We start from the raw sequence: 11465 nt of genomic DNA, 5'->3' as shown, positions 1-11465 counted from the left end.
GGACGGAAAGGAGGCGGAGCGGGAGGGGGCCGGGTCCCTGCCGCGCACGGGGTTTTGTACGCGGGCGTCTGCGAGCCGGTGCCGCGCGGGGGAGCGCGGAGCCCGGCGGGACTAGCGCGGCTCCGGCGGGAGTGGCATGAGCCCGGGCGGCGGCGTGGCGCCCGGCGCTCCGGCAGCGGCTGCTCTTAGCGCGGCGAGGCGGAGGGCAGGCGGCGGGCGGGCCGGGCAGGCGGGCGGAGCGGCCGGCGGCCTCTCCCCGCGCGCCGGCCCTCCCTAGCGCGGAGCCGGCGGCGATCCGGCCCCGGGGACAGGCGGGCGGGAGTCGGCGCCGACCATGGCGAGGCGCGGCGCTGCCGGGGGCCGTGGGCCGCTGCCGGCCGCCCGGGCGCCGAGGGCCTGAGGAGGAAGGAGGCGGCGGTGGCGGCGGGTGGGGGGGTCGCGGCTGCATCCGCTCGTCCCGCGGCCGACAGAGGCGTCTGTGGACCCTCCCTCCTCCCCTCTCCCTCCTCCTTCTCCTCCCGCCGCTCCTCCCGCCGCGCCGGGAGCTGCCGCCTCCTCCCCAGCGCCGGGCGCGCCGCGGTCGGGGTCGCAGCCGGCGGCCGCGGGATTTTCCTCGTTTGTTTGGGCCTTTTGTGTCGGAGCTCACAGTTGGCTAAGCACGGCCGGGCTGAATTGGGCCATTGTTCGGGACCCCCGAGCTCCCACGCTGCACATCTCTCGTCCCCAGCCCCCCTCCAGCTCCCCCTCCCCCCCATTCCTTTTTTTGCTTGAGAAGCCACATAACGTGCCTTTCCTCCACGCAAATCTGGGAGCTATAAGCCGGACCGATTGCAAATGAAGTGTAATGCATTGTGGGACGTGTGTAAAATTGGATCATTCGAGGGAGAAAAAAAAAAAAAAGGAAGGGACCTGCGGCTGGCGCCCTAGAAGAGGGAGCGGCGAGATGCGCGCAGGTTGCGCCCCGGCGGTGCCCGCGCTAGGCTGATGCCAGGCAGCGCGCACCCCTGACCCATGCTGCGGCGGGAGGAGTAGGCTCGGGCATCCTCAGGATGAAGAAGACGCGGAGTACGACCTTGCGGCGGGCCTGGCCTAGCTCCGACTTCTCCGACCGGGCCTCAGATCGCATGAGGTCCCGCAGCGAGAAGGACTACCGACTGCACAAGCACTTCCCCCCAGCTTTTATTTCCCAGGCATCACGGGGCTACATGACATCAGGTTTGTAACATAATTTGTGTATGCGAGAGAGCTTTATTGCGAGGCTGCTTCGGGATGTGTGTCTGGCTGGGAAGGATGTGTTGGTGGGTACGGAGGGGAGCCTGCGATCGGGAGGCTGAGTTGTTAGGAATAATGAAAAAAAAAATAGCATACATCCACCATTTTGTACCTCTGCAAGATTCACAGCGGTGTCCTCGCAATATGGTGTTTAAAATCTATTAGTCTAGTGAAATAAAATGTATGAGAAAAACGGTTGCATCTCTGTTGCGGAAGAGCAGACAAAAATGACTGGATGTGCAGAGCATGGAGCCCTTTGCGCCTTTTGTGCGTAAAAGCATGTGCTGGATATTTACTGCTCTCCCACACATTCTTAAAATGCAGTTAACTCTAGTTAACTCATCAGGTTTTCGTGTTTTTCCATTTTGGAAAGGAAAAGGGTTACTTGTGGTTGCAAATGCAGTTGTCTTGTTACAGTCTCTCAGGCTTTCAGCTGCATGTTTCTGCAATGGCAAGGCATGTGTTGGTGAAAATGACTGTAAACACATTTGCATTTGTTTTTTGAGGTGTAGAAGGAGACCAGACCTCTGTATGTGGTGGAACACACACGTGCATGTATATTCATTTGTCAGTGGCTTTCAGGGAAGGCCGTAGGGAAATAATGGACACTGCACCAACATGTTTGTGCATGGGAAAGAGAAAGCACAAACAAAACAAAAAACAGCGCAGGGAAAGGCAGGCATCAGGGAGAGGCTTGGCCTCCGATGGAGTGCTGGTCAGATTTTGGAAAGCCTCAGTACTATTTGTAGAATCTGCTCCATCCAGAAATGCATCTTAATGGCCTTGGAATTAAGGCATTTCATAAACACCCAAAAGACGACTTGGGAAAATGCGATGGGGAGGGGGCCGGGGGCAGAAAATCCTGGAAACCTCCTTTGTTGTTCTGCTGCCTGTTTATTGTGATGATAGGACATAATGTTTCATTATTATGATGGCAAATTCCAATTTATCACAAAGGCACGTTTCTCCCTCTGAGGCACAATTTAGGTTGAGTAGGCAGATTCCTTGAAAGGAGAAAACTAAGGTATTTATAATGCATACTGAAAACGTCTCCAACCCTCTACTGCTGTCCCCTCCCGCCCCATTTCTGCTGCAAAGGTTGAGCCAAAGATTGTGGTTTTCAGTTATATGCTCACTTTCCTGTGTCTGGCCCTAATAAACATATCTCTTTAGTCAGGATTGGTTTTTCATGTTTTAAAGGTGCCTCGTGACTGTTTTTTTCTTTAATGCCCAAGTAAAAGAGAAATAATATGCATTTTATTGAAAAACCTGCCTGTGTAAGAGTATTGTGCCCATTTTGGCAATTGGTGCTCTGGTTCCTGGGAAGTCACATAGCGAGTGGAAACAACAAGGAAAATTTATGCTTGAGCAGCTGAAGAGGAGACTGGTTATGTTGGTGGGGTGGTTGACTTGTTCCATTGGTGCTGCAGGACTTGAAAGTGTCTGGAAAGCTGAATCTGACAATATTGCAAAGATTTTTCTTGTTCTGGGTGAATGTCCTGGTATTCCCAGTGTAAGATACCCTGTGTCAGATCTGTTGAAGTCAGTACTTTTTAGGCCCTTCTTTCAGTGTGAAAGCCCATATTTAAAAAGAAGGAGCTCACGTGAGCATTCTGTGCCAAGTGGTGTGGTTCTTGCTTGTTTTTAATTCTTCAGCAAAGTGCTCTGGCTCTGTGAAAGCTTTATGTTGGCAAGATTGGTACAAACCAACCAGACAGTCGAAAACCAGCAATCTGCAGAATCAGATATGTCACCCATGCATTTGTTGGCAGATACCTGGGTCCTTGAGAGGCAGGAGGGGGCACAGAATTTTAATGTGCTATAGATATTTTAAAGTAATCTCCAGACCAAGAATACTTGTTTATAAATATAGAAGGTTGTGATTTCAATTGCAACAACTGAAGATAAGATCGAATGTCATGTTAAGTTTTACTATTTGTTAAAGTTTTTCTAGGGAGAACATGTTGAAAATTGAAATCAGCAAATATTTGTTAGTTTTGTTGTTTTGAGTTTTTTTTGTTGTTGTTGGTTTTTTCAACCTTAACAACAGCTTGTTAGCTTTTATCTGGAAATGTAATTGTTCTCTTATAATGGATAGTTGCCACATTTCATTTTTTTTTAAAGGATCATTGTCCACCACCCTTCCAAATATTGGTTTTGGGACAAATAGCTACTGTGTCTAAACACTTCTCACTATTTGAAGGAAACTCTCTTCCTTGCAGGAAATTTGTAGGAAGTCCACTGGTGTAAAAATTGTGAGGATCAGGAATACAAATACTTTCTTTGTCACTCAGAGTGTTGTAGGGGAGAAAGTGTCCTGAAACACATGGGCTTTTCAGAGGGCTGCATTCTGTTTATCCAACCATTTAACCTCATCACCATTAACATTGTTGTGGTTATCTTTTAATTAAATGCCTCATTGTTTGGAATGGGGGTGGAGGGTGGGAAAGAAACCTTGGGGTTTTGCCTCAATTACTCTGCTTGGGGAAATATGGAAATGCATACAATCAAACAACCTTCAGTAAGATGCTAAAAAGCTTGAAATCTTAATATTCAAGTATGCCTGAATTGAATGGAGAAGCTACATATACTTCTTTCAGCACAGAGAAATACTGAGTAATGGTGCTGCAGTCAATGCCACGGTGTTTTGTATGAGGAAAATACAGCCCCTAAGCAGAACCATGTTTATAATGGAAGTGCAAACCTCATGCTACAGTGGTGAAGCACATCTGATTTTAAGCAGCCTTTTCAGTAAAACTGAGTAAGGAGCAGTTTGATATTTGCTTGATTTGAAGCAGCATTGGTGGCTGGCCAGTCACATTTTCAATACTCGGGGAACAAACTGCCCATAATTATAGAAAATTGATGCAGATGCAATTCATATGAAATCTAAAGATTGTTTGACAGATGAATGGAGATGGAAGTAAGGAGGGAGAAAAGCAGACAATTTAGAAAATCACACATTTTTGCTTCTGAATAATCTCTTGATACGTGCTATTAAATAGGCTGTACTCCAGGGTTTCTTTAGGCCTCCTAGCAACCACTAGGTTCAAAGGCCATGCAAGGAGTTCATTGTTCATGCAGAATATTAATTTCCCAGTGGAGGACTGTCTTGGAGAAAAAACACTGAAAAAGAAAATTACAACAATGTAGAGCTTCGACCTTGTGTGAGAAGAGAGGCTGAAAGTTTGAATCCAATACAATTCATATACATGTATACAGTACCGCTTACTGAAAAGGGGGAAATGTACTTGAAGTTTGTGATGTATTGCTGCTTAATTCAAGGGAAAATAAAGAAATCATATGCAACTGCCAAGCAGAATAAAATTTAATGCAACTTTGGTGGTCTCCAAACAGTTAAATGATATTATATATATAGCTTTTCAAATATATAGCTTCTTGCCTTTTTCTTTTTTTTCCTTTTTCCCTTCTAAATACGAAAGCAAGTCCTGGATTTTGTTTCAGCAGAGAGAGGAGCTGCACCCTGTGATCGACCCAGCCATTAAATATTACTGGAACTGAGTAATGCTCTTGAAAGAAAAAACTTTTCCTGCAGCCTTCTTCATTTACTTTAATTGACAACTTTGGTGTTGGAGGTAGCATTCAGTTTGAGATGGAGGTGGTCTAGGTTAACAGTCACAGCATGAAGGAATGTCTGAAGAGCTTTCTGCAATGGTAAAAACTAATTCCAGAGCATGGTTGTTGGGGGGCTACCTTTGAAAAGTGTGCAGTTACTTCACTGCTCTTTGCTTTACATTTTCCTTGCAGAGGTTTCAGTCCTTCAAAGTTGAAGAGTAAAATTCAGTCTCGTTGTCTGCTGTTACTGGAGTTTGATTACCAAGTTCAAGTAGAAGGGAAAGGAGAGAAGTATGTAACACTGCTATCCAACTGATGGTATCTGTATGCAAATTAAAATTTGTAGTAGGAAAAGGTAACCTCATTCTCTCTTTCAGGAATGTTTGATGAAAGGTCTAGGACAAACTCTTTACGCCCCTTGGACAGTAAGAAGGATCTTGGGAGTCATCTGGGCAAATTTGAGAGTCCCGAGTTTTTGTTTTGTTTTGTTTTGTTTTTTTTTAAGCTTGAACCTGTAAGTCTAAAGATTAATATTTGGAGATAATTACACATGAGTTGAATAACTCAGTTTAATGTAATTGAGAAGGGCCAGATACACACAAAGCTCATTCAGTTCTCCTGTCCTTTAATTCAGTTATCTAAAGGAATATGTTGTAGCTTGAAAGCAGCTGTATTGTAATTAATATTTAATGGAATAATCAGTATTGCATCACCTTCTTTTTTTAAATGTGGTACTAAGAAACAGCTTCCCATATATCTTCTTAACCATAATGGGATCTTTTTGCTTCCCTGAATTCTGAGTAATTTTGTGCTGCTTTAGGCCAGACCCGTTGCTGGGACAATAAAACCTGAGAGTGTATGGGTGTCAGTGGCTAGTAGGACCAGCTTTACCTCCTGGATCCTACTCTGTCTCTTTTGCTTCATTCTGTGGTGAACTGGTGAACCCTGAGAGGGTCACTCTGTTCAGTTAGTTCAGGGGCTGTGCCTGCTTTATTGCTTGGGAGGTTACTACTGGGCTCACTGTGTCTTTCCAGTCCCTTTTGGTCTCTCTGGCATCCACTCACCGTAACAGAGAATTAGGAACTTTCACTGCATCCTGATATGGGGGAAGGATCTAAGTGTGCTGTATCTTCAGACCACAAACTTGGTTCAAGTTCATGGACCAGTCATTTTTGCACAGTTTCTACTTCATTTTGTTTACTCCCCGGTTTCTTGCCTAAAAGAATACAAAAGACAGGCTCCTCTCTCCTGTAGAGCCCTGGTTTTTGTTCCTGTGGTTGTATGTGTGGTATTAACTCACACAGAGTGCTGTGCCCATGCCTGTGTGTTATGACACGTGTATGCCTGGTCCTTGCCCACCAGGTACCAAGACATTTGCTGCACACCCATGAGCTCACTTTTAGACCAAGCTGTGGGCAGTGTCCTGAGCACTGCTTGTTTTACCAAACTGCAGTCGAGTACCTGTTGCTCTTCCTGGTTTTTGTGACCTAGGAGTGTGGGGATCCAGTGTCTCTTTTCTTCATGGCATTAGAAGTAAAATCAATGAGGAATGAATATAACAAAGAGAGGGAAGACTCTGTGTGTGCCTATCTTACCTAGACCTGTTCATGTTTCTATCTCAAAGCACTCATCTCTGCAGGGCTAAGTTCCAGGTTATTTTTCCTTCCTAGCCCCTTGCTCTTGCTTGCATTCAAAGTCTCCATGTTCTCTCAACTGGTTTGCTTGGACCTTTGGCCAGGTTGAGGGGCACAGAGATACTCCAGGATCAAGTCACCAAAGCCTGTCATTGACATTTGTATGGCAGTGTCAGTCTGCATCTGAATACATTTCTAGTTGCGTTTTCTTGTAATCCTGTGACTGAAGTAATTTTTGTATATGCACACTGGGTATCATGATAGACTACTGAAGATACAGGAAGCTCCTCTTTCAAGAGTAGACAGGGGTTCAGACCAAACACAGAACTCATTCATCACGAATAGCTCCCAGTCTTTCACAGGTGTAGAGGTTACCCTATTGGCAACACTTGATGAACCTGAAGGGTGTTGAATATCTTGCCATTTTGGAATTGAATAGCAGCCACATCTTTGCAAAATGCATTATTTGTTGGAGGGATCTGAAATGTGAGGATTCTGCAGATCACCTTGGGTTAGCTTGATAACCTGCTCAGCTGTGAGCAACAATAGGCCTTCATTTGTATGCTGGAGAGTTTATCCCAGAGTAAACTACTGTCTTTGTAACATTCTTTGCACGGTTTAAGGATATATAAGTACCATCAGAAGACCAGAAAGATTCTGTTTTGCTAAGCATGTTGTAGCAATCCTCCAAAAACTGGGGGTTTCTTTTCAGTTTTTTGGAAGCATGACTCTGCTTTATATCCCATAGCAGGTTGTAAAATATCTCTGTGAACAGCATTAAAACAGAATCAAATCCAAATTCTGGGCCATGACTCAAGTAAAGCTGTGCTGAAAAAATTTGCAGGTACAGTTACTCTTGGATCCCCCTAAGCATGCTTTTATGTAGTTGGAAGTGGCCAGACAGTATCAGTCATGACCAAAAATTGTCAGCTAAGTTAGAGCTTATATAAGAATTGCTGAATAATGCAATGATATTTAGGTTTTTTCCTTGAAAAACTTTATACCCTCCATTGGTGTAAATGACAAAACTACCATTAAATTACCAAAACTGGATATCTGATGAGTTTGGTGGTGTAGACATAAATCTTTGCTTAGAAACGTAGATTGCCCCTTGTAAGAAGTAACTAATTAATGCTTCATGCAATTCTGTCCAACCATTTGGTTTAGTTTTTATCAGAAGAGAGAAAAAGGATAGTGACCATTAAAACTGAGACCTGAATGCCTGAACTTAAACTGAACACTTTCATTTATAGGTCTGTTTTCTAGATTAATTAGATAGGACAGGAAGCAGAAGAAGGGTTAAAAGCTTTTCTACGAGTCTGAGGAAATTGTCCTTCTGTACTTGTTCTTGCAGAATTTTTGGAATCAAGGCCAGTAGCAACCAGAGTAGTTCTAGGGAAAATGCTTGAATATTGAAGTTGCAAAAATTTCCCAAACCAGAATTGTTGCTCCCAAGTGATTGCCTGTAGCTATGAAAGGGTATGAAAGTTGTTTATAGCTACTGGCTTCCTTTTTTCAGCATATTTTATTGAGTTGGCTGCTCTACTGATGCTGTTTTGTATCTCACTCTCGGATGACATATAGGTGCTGGAATTATCTTGCTCAAATTGCCTGTGGAGGGGGGTGGGGAAAAAGGAAGACCTGGCTTTACAGCAAGTGTATTTGGGTGTGCAGCATGATGGAGTGGGTAGAGCAGTCTAGTTTAGACAGAATCCTGATCTGTATTGGCAGCTTTTAAACAGGCTGCAAAAGGTAACCGAAACAAGAAAACTAGATTTTCAACAGGCTTGAATTCATTATAAAGAGGATAGCAACTTTCCCTTTTCCTTCCCTCAAAGAGAGATTAAAATCACTGGGTTCAAAAGTTAGTAGGCAAGGGAGGTATTCCCAGTTGTATCAGTCACTGACTTTGTTTTCCTGGGTACTTTTAACTGTTTCTGCAGTTCTCTGTGCTTCTGTTTTAATTGGTTCAGTAGGAGATTCTTATCCTTTGTTTTATACTGTAATATTGCCCATCACAAAAAAAAGGATCCTTTCTCAACCTGGGCTTTGATTTGGTAATGGTGGGTAAGAACAGACATCCAGTAATAGGTGTGTTCAGCGTGAACATAGCAGTCCTCATTCTGCAAGTGAAATCCTGTGTTCAGATCAACACTGTGTTCTCAGAATTTTCCATCTCACTTCCTGCAAGCCAAAAGAGAGAGCCTGTTTATAATACCATCAGTAAATGATGTGAAGTGAGAGGTATTTGGTACTATTATCACTACTGCCGTGTCCAACTCCTTACAACCCAAAAATAGTTCTGTTTTTCATCAAATGGTAAATTATGGGATTCCTATAATTTTTAAGTATATGTGCATTTTCTTGTTGCTTCAGTGGGAAATACTATCTACAGAAGATAGCTACAAATGCACGATTCACTAGAAATTTCAAGTTGTGATATTGAAAAAACTCATCTTGATGTTTTTATTGAATTTCATAAGGTGTAAAAGCACCAGAGTAAGAATGAACTAGAACTGCTTTTGTTTTGTGGACCTTATGTGCGTATTTGGGTATTGTGAAAAAGGAAAAGTTGATCACATTTATACTAGGTCTTTTTATTTAACCAAAGGAGCAAGAAGAGAGACAGCCGAGGCATCTTGCCAGTCTTTCATTTTGTATCTGTCTTGCAAAGTTACTCCTAACTTTAGTTTCTGTGTGATACATTAAAGATGTAGGCAGTACAGTGCATTCAGCTTTCAGCTTTAAACAATTAAGCAGTAACTGCTTCTGTTTAGCAGTTTTTCTTTTCAAAAGTTGTCCAGATAACCTAGATGAACTGTAACTCTCTCTATTCCTATGCCTTACTGACCATGGGTTTTATTTTGAAAAGCACGTCTAATATGAGAGTAAGAAAGGCCCACAGATACTACTTGTCATCTTCTCAAATGTGATCAAGAGTGCAGGTGCAGTTGGTTGGGATGCTGGAACTGAAGGAATATGAGAATGTCTTCTTGTGTTTGGGTGGTGTCTATCCTCACTGTGGTATTTGTGTCAATGAAGGATGTTGTACACCCATTGTTGAGGTGCTAATAGTGATAAATCTGCATTTAGTGATCTCAAAACACCTTTTCTAGTTACCATTTCCTTTCCCTATTGTTTAAAGCTATATTGTTTAAAGAAAAAAACCAGAATGGCTCTTTATAGTGAATCTGACCTCCACATTTTGAGGCTTAGAGAGTATAATAGTTCAGAAATACTTAATGTGGCCTGGAAAAGGCAAAGTTCAGTATGAAAGCCGAGTTCATCTTAACACAGGAAGCTGTGCTGGGAGAACCTAGATTGTATAAATTAGTTTCTTTGCCCATTTGTGTTCTTTTAATTTCCTCCATAATTTCCTATGAATTTCCTGTTGATGACCTGTGACCTAGTTTGTAGATGAACTTCTGACCATATGCGATAATGTTGTAAATGCTATAAATTGGACTGTTTATCCTGTAAGCCAGTAAAGATGATGTATTAAATTTCATTGTGATACTTAACTTTGCTTCTAAATTTTCACAGCATTTTAGAGTGAAGTACCATTCTTCATTTTCATAGGACATTCTAAATTCTGCTCTTGTGAGAATTTGCATTCTTGGACCATGCTGTGGCCTGTTTCACAAAATGTGAGCCTTAAACTAAATTTTTTTTTGAACAGAGTGAAGTGGAAGTCGTTTTTTACAAGGTTTTCCTCAGATTTGTGTGCTTTTAGATGTAATTACTACATTGCTGCCTGAGTGAGTAGAGTGGTCAGAAACTCTAGAAACTTGCCTGCAGCATGAAGTTTGGAACAGCTGCAACTTCCACTTGTAAATTGGGCGTGTCTGCAGTACATCTCTTTTGAGAAATGGAGGACAAATACCAGTGGCCATGGAAAGTTCACCCAAGGCCCAAGCAATCCCTCCGCGTCAGGTTTCAGGGCAGTTCCATGGATGAGGAGATGGGATTACAGGTGGGAGCAGATTGGCTGGCTGTTTGTCTGTGCACTGACCTCCTCCCCTTGCAATAGTCCAGTCAAAAATTATGAATTTAAAGGAAGTGAATCTTCAGGGAATATTTAGGGGTTTGTAATATGTTACAAATAGATCTTTAGTCTCTGCTTTCATTATGCATGGATGTAGTTACTTTTCTTTCTCTTTAGATACAAATGTTCCATAAGCAATGAATTTCAAGAGTGAAATTTAGAAATCTTATTTGCATGGGATGTCTGCATAGGAATGGTTTGACTGAAATGTTTTCACAGAACAGAGAAGCAAGAAATGGTTTTCTGCTTTTTTTTCCTTCCAGATTTAGTGAAATCTCAATTTCTGAACAACTTCTTCCAGTTTTGTCGGAAAAATATAAAACCATCCCTAAATGAAACATTATGCATTTTTGCTTGTTGCTAGAATCATGAGGCCTTTTCCTTTGAATCAATCTTAGGTTCAGTCTGTGTAATTATTTTAATTGCAGAAATATTCTTCAGTAACCATAGGTGTAAAATTCAGGCATGTTTTAGAGACCCTGCTTTAAAAATCACATTCTTAACTACCTCTTTTCACAAGAGGCTGGAGTAGCTGTGTGAGGTATTGTTTATATTAGAGCCACATACAATAACTTTTCCCCAGATGTGGTCAGCCATATTGCCTGTTGTGCGGCACAGTAAAATATGATTGATGTAAGTTTATTTAATTGGATCCGTGGCGAGCCTGTGCTCTGTGTGCGTGTGCTGATGGCTCTACATGAGAACATACCGAAAGGCCCCAAGGGTCTCACTCTGTCCTTTAGTGGGAAAAGTGCACAAAGTTTTGGTTGGCAGCAGTGCTCCTTCCACGAACATTGCATGTACCCATCTCTCTTGCACATATTCTTTGCCTCCATAGGGGAACTGGAAAGGCTGACGAGGATGTAGCTGTAACTGCTGAGTAATTCTCCCTTTTAATTGGAGTCTGCCTTTGAATTAGGGCCACGGATTGGACAGCT

General features: G+C 42.9%; 1 protein-coding gene across 1 annotated transcript in view; it reads left to right on the top strand.

Annotated features, from left to right (window-relative positions):
• The first annotated feature begins 790 nt into the window (after positions 1-790).
• STOX2 (storkhead box 2) overlaps positions 791-11465 on the top strand; it is a 66619-nt gene continuing 55944 nt past the window's right edge. The window contains exon 1 of the mRNA XM_084204215.1: positions 791-1215. Within this exon, the coding sequence (XP_084060341.1) occupies positions 1050-1215 (166 nt within the window). The 5' untranslated portion in view covers positions 791-1049. The remainder of the gene's footprint in view (positions 1216-11465) is intronic.

This window comes from Fringilla coelebs (genome assembly GCF_963513975.1).
Source record: "Fringilla coelebs genome assembly, chromosome: 4".
Lineage (NCBI taxonomy): Eukaryota > Metazoa > Chordata > Aves > Passeriformes > Fringillidae > Fringilla > Fringilla coelebs.
This window is presented reverse-complemented; position numbering and strand designations above follow the sequence as displayed.